The 20963-nt window shown below is 41.9% G+C and overlaps 2 protein-coding genes across 5 annotated transcripts in view; one reads left to right on the top strand and one right to left on the bottom strand.

The window, feature by feature from the left end:
* Positions 1 to 7885, top strand: part of LOC311440449 (uncharacterized protein C1orf21) — a 105675-nt gene extending 97790 nt beyond the window's left edge. For all 3 annotated transcript variants that reach the window (XM_084527403.1, XM_084527405.1, XM_084527404.1), the window contains exons 5-6: positions 3791 to 3851; positions 7123 to 7885. In XM_084527403.1, coding sequence (XP_084383529.1) covers positions 3791 to 3851; positions 7123 to 7161 — 100 coding nt within the window. In that variant the 3' untranslated portion in view covers positions 7162 to 7885. The remainder of the gene's footprint in view (positions 1 to 3790; positions 3852 to 7122) is intronic.
* A 5418-nt stretch (positions 7886 to 13303) lies between these two features.
* The window catches only part of EDEM3 (ER degradation enhancing alpha-mannosidase like protein 3), a 33236-nt gene continuing 25576 nt past the window's right edge, over positions 13304 to 20963 (bottom strand). Inside the window, exons 17-21 of one of the 2 annotated variants that reach the window (XM_084528197.1) lie at positions 20269 to 20463; positions 19336 to 19501; positions 18659 to 18844; positions 17733 to 17780; positions 13304 to 17095 (exon numbers count right to left, since the gene is read on the bottom strand). In XM_084528197.1, the coding sequence (XP_084384323.1) occupies positions 16692 to 17095; positions 17733 to 17780; positions 18659 to 18844; positions 19336 to 19501; positions 20269 to 20463 (999 nt within the window). In that variant the 3' untranslated portion in view covers positions 13304 to 16691. The remainder of the gene's footprint in view (positions 17096 to 17732; positions 17781 to 18658; positions 18845 to 19335; positions 19502 to 20268; positions 20464 to 20963) is intronic. The other variant, XM_084528198.1, reaches the window with a different exon arrangement.

Here is a 20963-nt window from a genome sequence, read left to right as displayed (position 1 = left end):
GCTCCTGGGCTAGTAGTAGCTCCTTTCTTATCTAAATCACTGTTACATTTTAATCACTAATTGGGTTGAAAATAACATTACGTGGAGCCATATATCACGTTCTTAACGAAGAGGTGATAAAGGTTTGCTGTTGAGTTTTGAACAATAGCAGAAGTGCTGTTCTTTATGCTCTGCCTTCAGGGCACTTATTAACTTTAACTTGCTGCATACCAAGTGCATTGTGTGCAGTTTCAAATCTGGAAACTTCAATAATTTCCTACTGAACTGACAGTGTAATTCAGCCTCCTTTCAAACAGAAGAAATCAGTGCTTCAGTTGTAATTGCAAAGAAGTTCACAGCAAGGAGGTGGAGGTAAAATCACCCTTCAGCAAAACTGTGTTTCATTACTGTCACCTGGTTCTTCCCAGCAGGGTCAGAGGTGCATTTAAGTGCTTTGATACTGAGGCACAGTCACCTTCCTCTGTGACTGCCAGTGTAAATCAGCCTGGGCCAAAAGAAGAGACATCCCTTTTCATGGGTCACCTTCTCTGATGCACCCAGGACAGAAGGATTGTGTGGGTTCAGGGACACCAGTCTATCCTCAGACTCCAATATTAAAAGTTCCTGTAGAAATCAGAACTGACTTTCATTCACCAAAAAGCACCTTCCTAAAAATAATAGTTTGGCAAAGGTAAATAATCCGTAACATTCCCGCAAAAACAAAGGAAGCTGCTAGGAGAATTGCAGAATGTAACATTAGGTTGTTGGGTAAAACACTCACTGTTTGCCTAAGCCTCTGCTGTTTACACAATACACTGTTGATGTGTACCAGTGGATTTCTCTTTGTGAAGTAGGTACATGTGTTTGAATTCCTAATCACCAAGTCAGCAAATATCTGGTTACCATGTGCACATTTGGTTTTTTAGGTTTATAATCTGAAAACCAGGAAAATTCGGACTGCAAAGGGGAAGGTAGCATTGTGTGGGAAAGGGCTACTTAGCTAAAAGAGCAGAAATAAACGCAGAAATGATGTTTCTTGGAGGACCCTTCTTGCAGAATGGGTGTTATTTCAAAACAAAAAGTAAACTATGTACCAAAGTAAGATTGCAAGGGCTCTTCCCATACATAGGAGGATTCAGATTTCTATATCTAGAGCCCTGGACTCAAAAAGCAACGTGTGTAAGGAGCCCATAGACCAAGGCCAAGGAGCTGGTCCTCACTCTTCGTGATGGGTGCCAATACCTGCCGGATCCTCCTTCATCCCTGCACCATGCCTTGAGCTCTCAGGCACTTGCTCATCCTCAAAAATGACTGTGCTGACATCTTTGGCAAGCTACATGATAAAGTACGTTCCAGTGAGGACTCCTGAGACATGTTAGAAACTCATGGAGTAACGGTGCCTGAAGCATAAAATGAAAGAAGTGGTATTTCATACCATTTTTATCCTGCTAGGAATCCCATGTTTTCGTAAAATGTGTTCCATCAGCCTGCCATGAAACATCTGAAAAAACATTCACATGCCTTCTGATGTGCTTGTTAGAAAATAATGATTTCCACATTTCTATTTGGGGAAATTATTTTCTTCTGAAGGAATGCCCAAAAATTCTGCTTAGATTCAGTGGTTTTCTGTCTCGTATTCATTAACACTGTCAGTTCCCTGCTAACGTTTTTATAATTTCACACAGCTCCTCAAAACCAACACGCTGTCAGCATTTGTGTGTTGCATCTCTAAAATAGCACGTCAGTCTTACTGCCCAGCTAAACTTTTCAGAAGATCATGGCCTACCCCCAATGGGATTTCTGATGTATATGGCAGTGCAACGCTTTTTTTGCCCCCTCCATTTAATTTCCTTACAAATGATGGTTGATGTGAGTTGCGACAGTATCATCTCATTTCACTAGAAACTGGGTCTGTGCTGTTGCAAAGGGAAGAGTATGTTTCCAGTGCTCTCTCCATCTCGTGAAGTGCTGTGCTACGAGGTGGGTCCTTTCCCTCCCTGCCATACTATTCAGGTCCTGCAGGGTCTCTGCTGGGGCTAAATTCCTGCATCTTATAAATTGGATATACCAGAGTCACACCTGGGCTCATGCTGACGCTGCCTTCTATCTGCTTAGAAGTCTTTGTGTTTCAGTTGTCAGACCAAGAAGTCGCTACAGGGCAGCAGCCTTTGCCAACAGCGGTTTCTGTCCAGTGGTAATGCTTGGAGGACTGAATTCTGCAGTCTGCTGGGTTTTCTAAGTGTAGGGTTTTTTTCAACTGCTTCTGAGAATTATTTTATCATCTATGAAGTGAATGGGTCTCCAGGGCTGAGAGCTTGCCTACCCAGGGAGAGGTGGACTGCCCCTCTCTGAGTCACCCAAATGTGCAAGTGACAGGCAATCCTGCCCCATACAAGCACTTTTTCCCTATCTCAGGTGGAGGGAAATGCAGATAGCTGGAGACAAAAACTCCAACAGCCACTGAAAGGTGAATTGTTCCCTCACCTGAATCAGCAGCTTTTGGTTTTAATGCAACTTCTGAGAACTTCTCTTGTGAACTGAGCCTCTGTTTATGTCCAGCATAGGTGTATCATTGTATATGTTTATCCCAATATCAAGTGAAGTGTGAATGCTGAGCTTTGTAGGAAAGTGCAGTGAGCTGTTGGTTATCTGGGAGAAGTATTAACTCATTACAGCTGAAAGGATTGTACCAAAGGAGAGGAGTCTGAGATGGGACTTGAGCAAGGTGAACCAGCTTTTAGTGTTGAAGAAAAGCTCCAAAAGCTGTGCGTCTTTCTGACCATTTGGCAGCACGCTGTTATCACTGGCACCAGTGTCCCATCCTTCCTTTTTTCTCCTCCTTTTTCATCCTGCATTCAGTACCTGGCATTTCTCTGCAGACCCTATGTGCCAGGCTCCCCAGACTCTCTTTGCTGCATTTACAGAGGATGCTCCACCTTCACATTGCAGAAGGGATATCGTTATTTCAGGCAAGAGGCCCTTATCACCCTGTAACTTAGAGCAGACACACACCAAATCCCATCTGTTCAACATCCTTATCTTTGTCTTTCTCATTCTTTCCTTTGTGTCTGACCTTCCTCTATTTTGGGATTGCAGGTCCCCCTTGGGGAAGGGTTTATTGTCTTGTGCCACCATCAGCATTTTAGAAACCACCAGAAATAGTCTTTTGCAGCCAATCACTAATGCAAAACCCCATCACTAACCCCCTAAACCTCTTGGTGCTGCAAAATTACATGTAATCAAAGTGAGTGATCTGCTGGGTCTGCAGGGTCACCCAGCCTGAGCTTGAAGCCATACATGGGTACTTGAAGCAAGAGCCCAGATGTAGCAGTGCTCTTGTAACAGTGTAACAGTCTTCAAGAGCAAGGCTGTAATTTAGACCTTAATTTCACATTGCAGACGTCTAATTTTGTGCTGTCGAAGCTGGTGGTCTGCAAAACCTTGTCTTGACACAAAGGGACAAGCCCAAGGAAAGGTAGCAGGCTGGTAAGTTCCTCTAATCAGCCTGACAAAGGGAATCGTTTCCTCTGGAAGCACACAGGTCCTAGTTACCATCCCAAGTCTAGCACATGTACACAGAACCAAATGCAGTAATTTTTCTCTGGGCAAACCTTAGATTAACCCAAGAAAAGAGGAGGGGGGAGGGGAAGATTAAAAAATTGTCATTGTAGACCAAAGTATAAAGTGATTTATTTTCCACAGTGGTAAAAGCTTACAGTGAGGTTCCTTGACAGTTCTGGACTACAGCAGTGTCAGCATTTTAAATTGGGAAAAGTCCTGTTGGTACTGATACTCTGCCTTTGCCTTTCAGCATGCACATCTCTGAAAGCCAACAAGAATTCTTCAGAATGCTTGATGAAAAAATTGAAAAGGTAAGGAACAATACAGTAAACATACATTTTCTTGCTTGCTGTCCCAGGCAGTGGACAGGCAGGTTTCCCAGCTCCATGGGGAGGAGAAGTGGACAGCATCCACACCCTCCAGTACTTGAAGAGACCCTGGTCTGAGACACCCCCCCCCACCACACGTTGTTTATAAAGTTCTAAGTCTTTTAAATTAAAATCCCGGCTTCTTTATTTATCGTTAAAGAATCGTTATACCACAACACAGATGAGAAACTGAGACTTTAGGAACGAAATGGGCTATTTGGATCATGTTGCCTGTCTACAACAGAAATGATATTTCAACTCTTGTTTACACCTTGAGCTGATGTTGTACTCTTTATGCTTCATATTTTGGAGTGGCATACATTATTTAATATGTGGTATGAAATATTTGATTCCCCAGTTTGACTGAAGTAATCTGTACTACTGAATTGTAAAGAAGGAGGGAGATTTTTACTTGGATGACTCTGAATTTCTGTCATTTTTGCCCACACTCCTGATCTTAGGAGCTGGAGTGCTACGGTGGGTGAATCCCTTCTTTGTCTCAAGCAACTAATTTGTTATGCTACTCTAATAAAAAATACTTACAAAAGTAAAAAATGAGATTAAAAAGGAAGAGTATGTGATGAGAAGTTGGGAGTTTGTATATTCCTGAGAGAAGTATATACTGGTATAAATATATATACCAGTATTTCACAGGAGAAGGATTTTGCTTAACCTGTGACATCTCTATAAATGCACTTAAAAATAGAGTTTATACATATCTGCAATAGAGCTACATCTCCTTTGAACAAATGCATTCACCCTATAAATACTTAGCTGCTTTTTCTGGACATCATCGCCTTCCATAATGTCAAACACAGAATGTCCAGTGAAATGGGTTTTCCAAAGATGTATCTTATCTACAGACCAGCCCATCTAATGACTGTATCTAATTATGAATTCAGGTTAGTTTTGTTTTCTAGTTTTGTTTCAGGGCAGTAATACCATTCATTTGCCAGCTGCCACTTTGAGAAACAGTTGACCATGTCTCCTTGCTGTTTGGATCATGCTCGCAGATCCTTGCAGGTGTTCTCCAGGGCTCTTATACTGATTTATCATATAGATCCAGAGACTGTCTATTAAGATGAAATACGTAGTTTTATCCATGAAAGAGACAAGACAGCTCCTTTGAATTTCAAGCTGCTGACATCTGATGAGATTGGCAGGGGTTAATGCACAGCTGAACATGGGATCTGCTGTGTATGGGATCCTCCTGTGCCTGAGAAAATTGTCTTCATAAGAGAAGTTTGCTTTCTAATTAGTCTTTGCCAGCAATATATTGTTTTTGTAGGTATCTGCCACAAGTGCCAAAAGTATCAGAAAATACTAGTTTTGTTTGATTCCTAAACAGCTTTCTGAGCCCCTTCTCTGTGGAAGTGAAGGAGCAGTGGAACAATTAAAAGAATTAAATCACTGAGCAACTCACTAATTTCAGCTGAAATAGGCAGCAGAAGTGGGGGGCTGCCCGTGGTTGACGAGGGCCCAGACCATGTTGTAATAGTAATTTGGTAACCGTGGCCATGTGTAGCACTATTCGTAATAGAGACACACTGTCAGTCGCTGACTCTGCAGGCTACCTGGAGAAACCTTACAGTCAGAGGGGAGATATCCCTCAAATTGCATTGAAAACCTGAGGGGTGCTGGGTCATTTAATAGGAATGAGTTACAACAATTGTAACATGCACAATAAGAATTATAAGGAAGATTAAAAGTGTGTTTTGGATTTAGCAAAGGGAAGCCTGGCTGAAATAAAATTTCTTTAATCCAAGTGTAAATTCTAAAGGACAAAAGCCGATGTTTTAGCAACTGAAAACAAAGTGTTTATGAGTCCTGGAGGTCAAAATATCCTTAAATAAATGATCTGAAGAACTTCTCTGAGACAAAGTTCATCGCCTGTTGATACTCCACATGTACTGTTTTCCTGGCTGCATGTACTGGAATGGCAAAGCTGAATAAACTTCTGCAAACGTAGCCCAAAGGTAAAAATCAGACTGTTACACCCAGTGCATGAAGCTTCTGCCTACCAAAATTCCATGTCAAAACACTGTGAAACATTCATGGGGAGACATCTGTTAGTATCTCTGTTCGAGTGTCTATCCTTGAGAGAAGAGCGAGGACTGAACTTGCATTATGGAACTTTATGCAATTATGATAATTAAAGACATAGGATTTGTGGGGAAAAAAGAAATCCTAAAATAAAGCTTGATGCTGAATGCTCAGCTATGAATGCGTTCAGCTACATTTTGGTTCTGCTTGAGTCAACTGGACTCTTTTCCGATAATCTCAGGGTCCCAGAATTTGAAAAAAAAAAAAAAAAGAAAAAAAAAAAAAGGAAGAAGGCCTGATGAGAAAGGCAGAATTATAAAGTGGGAGGATCGGAGTAGCTGGGTAGAGTTAAGGAGCTGACAGCACAGGAAACAGGAGTTCTGGAATTCATTTAATCCCCGACAGACCACGGAGCGCTTCTTGTGGCAGTGTTCCAGTGGCATAGCAACATGCATCCAAACAGGCAATTAAAAAGCTGAATGAATAAATGGCGAGGGGCTGTGCGGCTCTGTGTTTTCAGCCAACAGACATGGTGAGGGTCTGGTGGCAAATGGTGAACGCAGCTTCTGCTTGACCAAAAGCTGGGTGTGCAAAGCATCAGGAGAGAAGAGGAGAAGGAATTAACAGGTCACCTGTGAGCAGCACCAGAGCTGGGACCTAGGGTGAAAGCTGGCTCACGTAGGAATGCTGCCAGCATCTGCCAGGAGCTGCATCAAGGCCTCCTGGGGTTTTCATGTTGTCTGAAACTCATGTTGCTGTGAGTGTAGTCATGGGCTTTACTTTCGCAGCATCTCTGCGGCGCGGCGGGGCCTTGCTCAGCACCCTGGGCTTCAGCTTCTTTCCTTCCTTGTCTGGAGCAGCATGCTCCATTGTCAGGTATTGAACCAGAGAGCAGAACAGCGGGAGGAATGGGAAGGAAGAAAAGGAAGAATTAAAATTATGAGATTCACAGTGACAGAAAGGGAGTGACTTCCTGTCCTGGTTTTGTGCAGATCTTCCAGAAATGGTTGTAGGAGTTCCGCAAACTCCATTGCCTGTTTTTCAGTTTCTCCCTACCTCTGAACTTAAGTGTCCTTGTTTCACAGACCTGAAGTACGTTATTTGTAAGTATTATTTGCTATTTGTATCTTCAGTTAGTGATTTACAAAATACCTGGCTTTTTTCCTTCCAGGGTCGTGATTATTGTTCAGAAGAGGAAGATGTCACATAGTGCCAATTCTGCCAATCAAACCAGGAATACTACTGTGTAAATAGATTACAACCCAGTTGACACCTTTTGGAAGTCTTCTAGAGCGAACAGCACTACATAACAGAAGAAGATCATTTCCACATTATATGCTCCATTCAGTTACAGTGTTTCTTAATGAACAGATGAGGAATATTGCTAAGAACTCGTAAGGAACTGTTTTTGTTGCTGCTAGTTAAAACTTGTTGCAACTTTTCACTTTCTCTGTGTCCAGATACGCAGCAAATCCTTAAAGTTAATCTGAAAGACATTGTTGATTTTATTAAGGCTTCTGGCCTGTTTTCTATCTAATAAGGTAGTGTTATACAAAGCTTCCATAAGTGAACATTCAAGCATCTGAGAACACCCTACAGCTGTCTGTCAGTCCGTGTACGGGCTGGAGTGCTTATTAATGCTGGTGATTTCAAGCTTTGGAGATGGGATGTTTTGCCATGGCAGGCCTTGTTTCTCTGCTCAGAAGAAAGCTGAGAAACTATTATCCATTAAAAGCATGTTATCACTGAAATACTGGAAGTGATACAGGAGCGGGAATTTGTATTTTAAGAGGAAAAGAGTTTCATTTAATAGGTATCTTAATCAAGGACTAAGCTTGCAGTATTGGCTTTGCTGAGCACGAATGGGAGTGTGATCACAATCATTTTGAATCTCTTTTTTTCTAAGAAAATAAACATTTTACTGTTTTTATGTATTCTTGTCTTTTACCATTCATGCAACACACTGTTCTAAGAGCCTGGGAACAGGGAAGGCAAAACCAACTCTTCACATTTCTGACTCTGTGGATCTGATCTTTTAAAGCAGCTCTGTGTCAATTGGGGGTGTCTGTTGCATGTCCTGTAGAGTTTATTTTTCCATATTATACAGAGAGGATGCTATCTTCTCAAAAGCAGATGTAATATTTTTAACAAATACTGTCATGAGTAAAAAAAAAAAAAAAAAAAAAAAAAACACTCAAGGAAAAAAGACACTTTTTGTATTTATTCTTCAAGAAGAGATTGTTACCTGTGCTGATGTTTATTCTCCACACTATGATACCATGTGAGTGCCAGGTCTGCCCTGCATCCCAAGCAGTGAATCTTCAGGATGTAGGTTTCAGTAGTGTGTTGATGTCAGTGCACTGTGTGGGACTGTGTATGTCAAACAGACCAGAGACTGCATTTACAGTGTCATTTCTGATGTGACAGATGTCAGCTTTGGGCACGCAATCCAAAACCTTTTAAAATACTCCATTTTTCACTGGCCTAGTTCTCAGGGCCTTTTGCAAACCAGATTCTCTTAAAGTTTTTCAACTGAGTCCCTCAAAGATCCCTTCTGACTTCTGAAAATCTCATAAATATTAGGGAGTTTCGTCTCTAAAGAATTTCCTCCATCATTCACTCTGAGTGGGTTTGGGCAGTCCACAGCAAAAGATTTTGTGTGAGTTCCCCCCGGCAATGCCATTAGTGCTGTCCCACACCTAGAGCCTGTCAAAAACCATAGTTTGCTTATGCTTCCTTCCCCACACTGGGCTTTCCTTTTGCTTTTGGCCACAGATGAGGCAGCGTGGTAGGGAGGACATGTCAACCTCAGTTTGAGCTGAGTGGTCCCTCACAGGACAGGGCCAACTCAAGTGCTCCGTAGTGTCAGTAGTTTTCCATGTAGATGCTCAGCATCAGGGTCCTCATTGGCAGATTTCACCACATGCATCTTTAACTTGTTAATGGTCAAAGATTGCTGGCCAGATCCTGAATCTTTGCTCCATTTTGGCAGCAGCTTTGGCAATGCAGCTTTCCCGGAGATCTTGACCTCAGTGGAGATGATTTTTCACTGCCTTCCTCCCATCAAATCATCCTTAGGTAGGGCTCCTGGGGTCTTGGTGCTATAGAGCCATTTAACCTGTTAAGCCAATGCTATCTACTGAGCTGTGTGAACGCAAGTGTATGTGCAGCAAGAAGGCCCTGTGGCAGTGCGTTGGGGGGGAGACGAGGCGTAGGGACAGGCTGTTCAGAGAGACAGGCTGTTCGCTTTGCTGTTGGGGAGGAGACCTGGAGGTCAAACATTACCTAAGAAGTTGGGTAGGTGCAGAGTGAAAACATTCATATATGTTATTGTGCTGCTTCAGGCAGAGTTTTCAGTGAAGGGAGCTGAATCCCAGCTTAGGGCAACTTTAAAATGTGGAATATGGTAAAATAAAAGTCGGACGTAGAAGTACCAGAGTGAGGTCAGAGGAGAGCTCCTAACATGATCAGAGGCCTGGAGCACCTGTTGTACAAGGACAGGCTGAGAGAGCTGGGCCTGTTTAGCCTGGACAAGAGAAGGCTGAGAGGAGACCTCATTAATGTATATAAATACCTGAGGGGAAGGCGTTGAGAGAATGGAATCAGTCCCTTTTCGGTTGTGCCCAGTGACAGGACGAGAGGCAATGGGCACAAACTGAAGCATAGGAGGTTCAATATGAGGGGGCACTTCTTTACTGTGAGAGGGGTGACAGAGCGGAGAGGAGGGTTGTGCAGTCTCCTTCTCCAGGTACTCAACCCCCCCCCCCCCCAGATGCCATCCTGCTCAATGTGCTCTAGGTGATCCTGCTCTGCAGGTGGATGGACCAGCTGATCTGCAGAGGTCCCTTCCAACCTTGGCCATTCTGTGATTCTGTGGTAGAATTTTTTTTTAAGTCCTCTTTTTTTTCTTTTTTTTTTTTTTTTATTATTAAAAAAATGGTGCATACCTCTACCCACCAAACAGGTACATACTCTCTTTGATCTTGATATTGGCACAGTCATCATCAGCATTTTCCTCTTCTTCAGCATCATCAGAAACAAGCATGGAACTGGGAACCTGTTACGTGCTTTGTAAAGGCCAGCACAAGATACCTGCATGGATGCACTCCCTGCATCCCTAGCAGGGATGTGAATGCTGACAGAATCTTTTAGGGACTAAAAACCTGTTTTTTTTTTTTTTTTTTAAGGGTTGCCAGTGCTGTCAAAGACAACGCCCTTGGAGCATGGCCATTCAACGTGGTGGGGCTGGGATAATGCATCCTACCGTGTGGGAGACCCCCACTGATGAGCTTCACCCCAATTGCTGAAAAGCCATTTGAATGTGCAAGCTCTCTCTAGGGCTGCAAGCTCCAAAGCTAAGCCTGTATCAGGCGGCTGCTGCTCGTGGGCTGCTGCACAGCAAAGTGCTGCCCTGCAATCCTGAATGCTTTCTGCTCAAATCAGGCACAGAAGGAGACTCAAGCTTTCATTTCAGGATTTGAAGAGAGCAGCACCTCACCTTAATGTCCCGCTGGAGAGGTGGCTTTTCCTGACAGGCATTAGCTCAGCACGCAGTGTGGGTGGTGCACACTGCCCTGCAGGCATGGGGCTGAGGCACCAAGCTCCCTGCATTGCTGTGGGCTCCCCCCCAGCCTTCAGAAGGCAGGAAATGTGTTCCTTCTTTCTCTACAAATAATAATAATAATCCTGAGACAAAAAGTTCTCAAGTGCTGCAAGGAACTAGAAAGATAGGTGTGGGAACAGAGAGATATTCTCGGGTTTTGGCATTCTGAGTTTGTGTCTATTAATAAACCCCCAGAGTGAGTCATATGGAGACGTATTTATTCACTGAGTCGGAGAGAGCTGCTACCCAAAATAGCAGCTATGTAATTTTTTATGATGCTGTAATGCCGGTGCAGTGAAGATTGACATCATTTAACAGAGATGCTCTCTGGCTGGCAATCAGCTTGCCTGTGTCGAGCCTTAAAATAAACATGAGAGCCACGTGCTTCGTTACATAAAACAGCCGTGGAAGCCATCACTTGTGGGAAATGCCTTTTTCACATTTCCTTTCCTGTTCCTTTTTTTTTCCTTTATGCCTTGCTAAGACTTGTTCACAAATTTTCTTTGGAATGTGAGGAGCAGAGAAAGTGGCTTTTGCTATGTAAGCAGGGATGATGCACGTACATAAACCATCAACATTTACTCCATCATTACCACGGAAGAGGTCCATAGAGGAAATCGTTAAACACATCAAGTTCAGCACATCCATCTCTGAATTTCTCAGTGTTTCATCTCTGCTGGAGCACAAACCCCAGCACTCATAGCCTGGAGCAAAACAAAGGTGATGGCTGAACCCAGTAAAGGTCCTGAAGGCAGAGAAATAGCTGGGTAGGGTTTTTAAGGAACGGTGACACCGTTTTTCTGCATTTCCTCTCATTCTCAGACTTGCACTGCTGCCCTCAGGTCTGTCCAGGTTTCGCAGCCAGTGGGGTTCTGAAGGGGATCGGGATGGTCCTGGTGCTGCCCAGCTGCAAGGGCTGGTGCTCAGCACCCATCCCTCCTCCCCTGCACCTGCTAAAGATGGACTTGATTGCTAAAGATGGACTCACTTGGTGCTGGTGTTTTAAAGTCCCAGGCAAATGGTACCTTTTTTATATGCTAGAAATGTTGATTAATACTATCTTTTTATGGAGCACTTAGAAAGAAAGCAGGACTCCTAGTCCAGGCACCTTCTGGCCACTGTGAATGATGTTTTTTTAGGATGAGCAGTAGCTATGAATTTTTTGGCAGAGCCACCAAGTTCCCCCAGAGCTGGGTGATGTGAAAAGTTGAAATGCAAAAATTGGTTGGCAACACTGAATCTCTCGTGCCTGAGAAAGTCCCATGAGAAGCCAATTACAGACCTGCACATTACATCCCACCAGTACAAACACTGCCATAAAGTAATTATTAAAGCTGATTTTACTCTGGGGTGTGCAGGAGGGATATCAGCATCACTTCACAGCTCTAGCCTTACCCCTGCTACATTTTCTCTTACTTAGCACACATCAGAAGAGAGACTAGCACTGGTCATGTCATTTCATTAAGTAGGTGATAAGTTGCTTCAAAGAATGGGATTGTGAAAAGCCTTCCTCATGGCTTTCTCTGCCTCTGCACACCTGTGCCCTTGGTGTGCTGACCCCAAATACCCCTGTGCTGTCCCCATTGCAGCATTTCCTGTGCACCCACCACCAGCCCTGGAAAGGCAACTCCTCACTTTACAAACCAATTTCCCTTAATTCCCCTCATTCCTTGGTTTTCAGACCCTTTCTCCTTCTACACTTACCTTCCTCCAGTGCAGGCTTCTCCCCACCTCCTTCTCCATGCAGCCCTGCCATGTGCGCCCCCAAGGAGGATAACTGTGGGACAAGGGGAATTAAACCAAAACGCTTTTTGAATACCCTGCTCTAAGGAGCCTTCAAAGGATGAGGAAGGCAGAAGGTGCCTTGCTCTGAAACGCTCTGAGGCCTGAAGTCCTGATGCAAAGCCTCACACGAGCAGAGGTCATAGAATCATAGAACATCCTGAGTTGGGCCCAACTCCTGGCACCACACAGGTCTACCCAAGAATTCAGACCATAAGACTGAGAGCACAGTCCAAACCCTTCTTAAACTCCGACAGGCTTGGTGCAGTGACTGGGGAGTCTGTTCCAGTGTGTGACTACCTCTTTGGTGAAGAAACTTCTCCTGATAACCAGCCTGAACCTCCCCTCTTCACAGCTTGATTCCATTCCCTTGGGTCCTGTCACTGGTCGCTAAATAGATCAGCACCTGCCCCTCTCTTCCCCCTCATGACAAAGCTGTAGGCCAACATGAGGTCTCCCCTCAGCTTCCTCTTCTCCAGGCTGAACAGGCCAAGTGACCTCAGCCGCTCCTCATGTGTCTTCCCCTCTAGGCCCTTCACTACCTTCACCCTCCTCCGGACCCTGAGGTGTCACAGAACAGCAACGGAAAAATCTCTCCTTTGAGACTTAGCAGACCAGACCCTCTGAACAACAAATTTAAAGTATAGAAGTTGATGTATCATTTATACATAACAGTGCCATGGACCTGTCCCTGTGCTTGGCAACCCTCATGACACACCAGCCCCTTTCCAAGTTCCTGGCAGGGTGAGGTGCCTGCTGCTTCCTCCATCCCACCCTCCCTATGCCCCATCTGGCCCTGTCCATGCCAGGAGTCAGCACCAGCCCCTCATTAAGGGGCATTATTAATGAAGAACCCAAGCAGCAATGGTGTCCCTACCACAGGCTTTTCTAAAAAGGATAATTAAAAAAAAATCAAGGTAAACACAGCTGGCCAGGCCATTCAGAAGCTAGCGTCATTGGGAACAGCTTGACCAGAATATTTACATTTTATTAAATCTTTACAATCAGCAATTATAATAAGTACACAATTATGTACACAGATTATATACACTTTAGCCCAGACTTTTACATCACAGTACATAGTTGCCCTTAGAAATATTGTATACATTTACCACCAGACAGTAAAACCCAACAATAGTGTTACAGCACCTGTTATTAGACATCTTTCATAAGAAAATATACGGCTGTAAATTGGGCTGGCTAAAAAAAAATCTTATAAAATCTGAACATACAATATTTCATTCACAGAATGTTTTTGTTTTTTTTTTTCCTATGTTCTGAGTGATGCCTTTTGCATAAGATGACCCATTTTCAACTTCTCAACATACTCATGACTGATGCTAACGCCTTCGGGTATGCTGGCAGGAGGAGGAGAAACAAAGCTGGGCTTGTTTTAGAACTTCATTAACAAACAATAAATGTAAACAATTGAGAATATTCCTCTAATATCAAATGAGAAATTAATTGGCTAATCTGAATTACATGGCATGGAGCAAGTGCTAGTTCCATCTCAGATTCCTGAATTCTTCAGTATTCAATACTATACAAATTAACGTACAATACCAGACAAATAATCCATTAGTGATGCACAAACAATATTCCACATGGAGCAGAATTAAAAATTTGGAAAGAACACTTACTTCCCATCTCCAAAAGATTAAAAAAAAGATTAATACATTCTTTTTGCTTTTTAAGATGACAGTGACAGGAAATTGAACTACTTTCAGCATGATACGAAAAGGTTTAATACAGCTTATTTCCTCATAAGGAAACAAAGTAAAAATAACCTGAATAAAACTGTCCCCCTTCCTCCCCCAAATTTACTCATCTTTCCCAAAAGGCCAACAACTTTACCCAATTCAGTTCTGTAAACCAAGCATGAACCCCACCTGTGAAACATGGCTATGGCTCTCATGATCATTTCCAAGTGAAACTAAAACGAACTTAAACAACGATGAAAATCAATCCAGAAGGAAGGGGGCAACAGTTATCTGAGGTAGGCCACCACCAAACCCATGCTTCAAACCCATACTGAGCTCCAGGATTACGCAGAATCCCTTGAAAACAAGAGATGTTTCCTTCCTTAACTGCTTCATCCACATCTGTGATTAACCACAAGCTTGTGGTGGCAAGGAGAAGTTAATCTTTTAGTAAAATTTTACAACTACACCTAAATTTACTGCAGGTTAAAAAAAAAAAAAAAAGATAAGCTTCAGTTGCAATATTGGCAGTCTTAACATAATGACTAGAGGACCTCTACGCCTATGAAAAATAATTTTATTTTCACCAAAATAACTAATGAGGACATAGTCCACACCTAAGAGCACGAGAACTCAAGTGCTCCTTTGTGGCACCTAGCACTGGCAGACTGAAGGAGGACCGGCACCAGGTGGTCTCGGTGCCAGAGCCGCCTGTCCTGGGCCATGTGATGTCGAGCCCCAGCACTGCCAGGGGAGCGCTGCGTCTGGCGCAGAGCGGGGCTCTGAGTAACAAAGGACACTTAACAGGCTCCCATGGTCAAACTCCCTATATGAAGATACCCACATAAAAAAAAAAAAAAAAAAAAAAAAACTCAGCTGCTGCAAGCCCTGCTCACTCAGTTCAAGCCTCCATACAGTTAGCTGTGCAAAGGAATAACTACATTTGAAAGCTAATTTATTTTAAAAGGACACTTATTCACTACTCTGCTACTGCTTCATTTCCTCCTCCAAATTACCTCCTACTCTAGTAATTTAAAGTTATTGTTCAATTTACAGATAGTATTCCAGCTGACTGTCATGCTCTCAAAAGGTGCCTGTGCATCTCGAACCTGTTGAAAGCAAGTGTCAAGTATACATGTATACAACATTTGCCTGGGATTTCTCCATTCATACTGTACACGAGTATACATAAATAAATACAGTATGGCTGTACTAATTAACAGTTGCATATTCAGCACGTGTAATTTCACCAACTAAATGAAACGCGCACTTCAGATTTGGGCATTTAAAAAAAAAATCCATTGTAAAGGTTAATATAAACTTCATTTCTAGCCTGGTGCAGCATACAGGCAGTGTTAATTTATTCTTTGATATAAAACAATTCTTTGAGCCATGATTTTCTAACAAGCAGTTTATCTAAATCAACTTAATTAGCTTTTGGCAGTTTCTTTGGACGCAGTCAAAACATCTCAGCTGTTTAAGCATCCCCATTTTTATTTAAATAACGCTTTTCATAATAGGGATAACAAATTAAGACCCACACTTATCTGTAACAAACTCCCAAAGCCCAGAGTAACACACCAGTCATTCTCACAATTCACACCACTGTACTTTGAACTATGGACCCAACAGCCAGAACTGTTGCACTTCACCACTGGTACTGGCCTCATTGCCTTAAGTATCACACATATCGAAGTTGCATATAAAAATGACAATGAAGTCAAGCTGTTAGAATAAAAACTGTAGAAAAAAAGGAAGTTTTTGTTATAGCTGATCTAATTCTGTTTAGTATCCTTTCAGAGACTATTGCCAGTTTAAACTGTCTCAGGGTAGATTGGGTTTTTCAACCTGGAAGGCCAAAGGAAATGCCTGTACTCAAACATCTGCCCCATCCACCTTACCTCCACCTCAAACATAGCTTTTTTCATAGCACACTTCGAACCCTTACCTGTTAGATCCCAATGAGCAGGGCTGTCTTTTTTTCCCTGATGGAACCTGCTCACAAAGCACACACTGCCTTCAGTTTATAGTTTCGCTAGTTGAGAGTAAAGCAGAAGGAAAAACTCCCAAGTCATCTTGGTCATTCTTCATGGTAACAGATGGAAGAAGCGATGAGCAACACTACTGTGTCTCAGTATGATATGTCAGAACAAAATCAAACTGCTTCTACCAGTGTCTTAAAGATAACAACCAGAAATGATTTCACCCGCTGCTAGCGATGAAGGCTTTCAACTGAGTAGAGATCAGTGGAAACGCACCTTCACTCCAACCAGAACAGCAGCTGGCCTATGGCAAGTGCTCCTGCCCAAACCGTTACTGTGGTATGTTAGCCCCACTGCTTTAACTTTTGCTTTCCAGAGGCCAAAGAGTGTGACTCCTTGGCACCTGGAAGGCAGAAGATGGGCTCATTCCCTGACGAGCCTCCCAGGGTAACAGCACCACGCAGTGGAGCCATATGAATGCTTCAATTGCACATTCCCATTTTTAAACAGGAAAAAAATCAAAACAAGAGTGTGTGCTGGATTTATATGATAATTTCCAGGTGACACCTGGTTGCTCATCACAATACTGAATGTTTTCTAGTTCTCAGATATCAGGGCCTCACTTCTACCCAAAGAGTTCTCCATTTGTTTACTAACAAGTCATTATTACAAGTCATAGTTCATCCTTTTCCATCATTTCAAATGCTTCTATATCTTCATTCCAGTCTGCTAATATGGATTCCATAGGTTGGACTTTATTATCCCAGTTAACTTTGGAGTTTGACTCTGTCTCGGTTTTTTGTTCCTGAGGCTGGTTATCCCCTTGCATACATGCTGGCTCTGGAGTACTAGCCTCATCAGTTCCAGGGGTGTAGGAGTCCTGATCTGAAATAGAAACGCTGTCACTGTCTGCATGAGCAGGAGACAAAGAATCAGGGTCAGTAACATCGGAGCTTTCTCCTTCCGGTTCCTCACTGACCGCTGCAACATCCTGAGATGCTGAAGAAGCTTCTTCAGAATTTTGTTTATGTGAATCATTTTCAGATAGTTTCTGGTCCATATTCTCCATTTCCAAGTCTTTGAGAGGGGAAGAGAAAGAAAAAGGTATTTTGAAAGAAACAGAAAAGTAGCATTTTATCATATAATTCAAAAGCAAGATCACTTCCTTTGACTTTATTACTTAAGGAAGCACAAACTTTCAGTTGATATGAAAACTTCGTGCTACTAAGGAATGTATTTTAAAGAGGGAAGTGAGGGAAAATATTTAATCATTAGAAAGGGCAAGCAGTCTAGTGAGATTAGTTTTGGTTTCCAAAACCTGAATCGTGATTTCTGGGCCAGTGCTCATTGCCTAGACTAGCACTTCGTAGTTCCGTTTCAGACCAGCAAACACTTCAGCATCTACTGTGTGCACTGAACTTTAATGATGGGTTTTAAAGCACTCCCAGATCCACCACGATGCCACATGTGAGGAACTGGGAGATGCAGAGTTATACCAGCTTACTAACCTATGAGGAGGGAGGCTTCAACTCTCTTTAATTCATAGTTCCACTCAAAACAACACTTGTGTCTAGCACTGATTTAGCTTATAAATTTCCAGCAGCTGTCTGAATTTAACCACACAAATTTCTTGTAACTAGTGTACAAGATACTATTGTTTCAAGACCTCTAGGGAGTTTAACTGTATATGCCATTTTTAATACAGGATACTTACTGCTATCAATAATGTAGTTTGGAATCGTTTTACCTTTAAAGATTGTTGCTGGGATTCCAAATGAAAGCACAAGGAGGAGGGAAGAAACACACATGCATTACAAATTCTCAAATGCAGAACTATCTTCTGTGTTTAGTAGTTTGTTAGACCAACTTAACCATAGTTACAGACAAGAAGAATTTATAAGCAGCCATTAAAAAATAGTATTAGAGCTTTAAGAATATCACCTTTGCAAATGGGCAGAAAATAAATGCTGTCATTGGTTTACTAGAGATACTAATTCTTCTCATACTCTGCTCAGATAAAGCAATGCTACCAGGAAAGCTTGCAAAAAGGAAAACCTAGAAATTTCTGCCATACACAAACGTTTTAATTTGATAAGTACTAGCTTGCAATTTTATTGTATTATAAATGGAAAAACTGAAAAGCACCTGAGGTCAGCAACCTTATTTCTTTCACATGATAACCACTTTTCCTTTGACAGGCAAAGCAGTTATAATAGCTGTCTTTCCTTCTGGGTACCAAGAATGTCACTGGGGAGCTACACTTACAGTGTAGGGCACTGAAAACGCTTGTGCTATTTCTGATACTACTTCAAAGCGTATCATGACAAAAAGGGTTCAAAAGGAATCCAAAGGACTGTATTGTCTCATTATTGTCTCATCAGTTAAACTGTCATCTAACTTACAAACAGCATTTCTGGATGTTAATGTTAACTTGGGGGTGCAGGGAGGGAGGCTCTCAAATAATGGCTTTCATATAATAAAACTAATACTAAGGTCAAGCAGAAAACTAACATTACCAAATAACCTTTGCGCCTTTAATATTGCACCTCTGGGTAGCAACAGAAATCACTCTTGGACATTTCACATCATGCCATAGCACAGATAGAAGTTACTCCTGTATAAAACCACCTTTCAACTTACCTCTGTCTTTTGCTTTGTCAGAAAGGAGCACCTCCACTGCCTCGTATTCCCGGATTGCATCCAGTATAATATTTCCTTCCTTGTTGAAGAGGAAGAGCATGGGGATTGTGATATCATCTGTATTCTTTCCATCACCAGCCATTTGGAAGAGAGGAGCTGTGTCACTGCTGCTTCCTTCATTGTCATCTAGCCAGACACACAAAAGAAAAAGTTAGCAAACCATTCTGTTAGATAAACAGACTACAACTTCAAACTTCAGCAGACTTTTTGAGCAGCTTTCTACTGTCCAGTCAGTTAAGGACTGCTTGCAGATAATAGTAAATCAGGTGCAAAAAGAAAAAAACTTGTGTACTTGTACACCTTACAATCTTTTCATTTACTTTGTACCTTAAGTCTGCCTCAATAGTTACTAGATAGCATTATTCCAATACTCAGTGATCCTTAAAATAACAACTTTACTCTGTAAAACCAGAGACAAATCACCCACTATGCTTTGTTTGGTTACACTTCATGCACAGACATACATAAACAAAATGTTTCTTTGTCTTCTGAAAGTATAACTTGTGTTAGAATACCATCATTTCAGTGAGCTTAGCAGCTTCTTGTCAGCTTTCCAATATAATCAAATCCGTAAAATACAGGTTACATTTATACAAGTGAATTAAAATCCTATTTACCAATAACAATGCCTCCTATTGCTCCAGCTTTTTGAATGTTTCGTGCTTTTTCAGCAAACATACATTGGCCTCTTTGCATCAAGGCAATTTTTTCTTTCACTGCCTCAGGATTAGTGATCTCTGAACAACCATTATATGGCTTAATGGTCACAACAAATCCTCTTGTCTGTGTGGAAAAACAAAACCAAAACCAAAGCAAGAGAGAATTAGAGCAGTATGTTCAAGCTTGCAAAAGATTCCTGAGCATTTTAGTTTTGTTTCTATCAGTTAATATAATGCATTTAGTATCTTCTGTCAGCACAGGTAATCTTTACACCCTGGACCTTGAACCAGCAAAGAATTACCATGTGAAAACCTAATTCTTCTATTCATATTTTGTCTGTACCAGTGAACAGGTCTCTGGAAAATTATCCTCTGTGAACTGGCAGTCTGGGACTTAACTGTTGGGCTGTATCTTGCCCAACAAAGTCATGCAGTTTTCTTGCTGCTTCTAATATGAACCACTGCCTCTGATATTTTCTTCTTCCATCTAGATACAGGCCTTTATGAAAGCTTACAAAACAATAGCCAACTCTAAAAGGGCTTCTGTGAATTCCCAGCTGACATAGTAGGAAAACCATCCCTTATTACTGAACACCTCTTGAGAAATGCACCATGAATTATATGAATTTGTTTCAAAGTCACTATGTATGTATATTAAGTCCTCAGTCATGACTGATGGCTCAAGATCAGAGCATGGGCTACAGACCAATAAGCCACTCATCTAAGAAGACTGTGTTCTGTCTCGCTGCACCTGTGTCATTTTAACCCCTGTAATTAATTAATCACACTACCTAGCTACCCTGAAACAGTATCAATATTACAAAATTTAGGCTTCAGCAATATGGAAAGTAACAGAAAGCTAAGAACAGATCCCAGATACATCTTACACACCCCTGATTTGTGTTTGGATAAATCCATCCCAAATTGTGCTGGTCCCGCAGTCAAGACCACCCTGCCAAAGAATGGATGGGAAACAATCTGAACAGCACGAGGAGGTAGCTGTTGCTCTTTCTGTTGCTGACTGGAGAGTTCAATCATTTCCTGCATGAACCGTAAGCCATCTTCAGCATCAAGTGAACTTGCTGCCTAGAGAGTAAAGAAATAATAAAGTTTCATCTTTAATGTTTGACAAACTTGGAGAAAAAAATGAAGTTAGCTTTGCTTGGGCCACCATTTACATCACATACATTAGTACTTTAATGGTTCAGAATAATGCTCTGTTTTTATATCAGTTTCCTCGCAAAACAATACTGTTGGCAAACATTCAATGTTACAAAGATTGTAAGATACAGAGTGGACTGCTCTTGGCACTCATTCACCATTTCAAAAGCGGAATTTAACTTTTTAGCAATTTCACCACACTGCAGACTAAAAATCTGTAAATAATTAGAACTCCTAAATGAATAGAAATATCTCACATTAAGAACTTAGTATTTTCAGATGAGACCCTATTAACTGCATTACCTGGACATGAAAAGCCTCCATCTAATTTAATGGAAGATTAGCTAAAAGTGTTACTGACAAAATATTGACAACATATAAACCTGCTAAATACAGCTGCACATCCACCTCATGCGCTCCCTCCC

The sequence above is a fragment of the Aythya ferina genome (assembly GCF_964211825.1).
Source record: "Aythya ferina genome assembly, chromosome: 8".
Taxonomy (NCBI): Eukaryota; Metazoa; Chordata; class Aves; order Anseriformes; family Anatidae; genus Aythya; species Aythya ferina.
The sequence above is the reverse complement of the archived record's forward strand: the minus strand, read 5'-3'. Positions and strand labels throughout refer to the sequence as shown.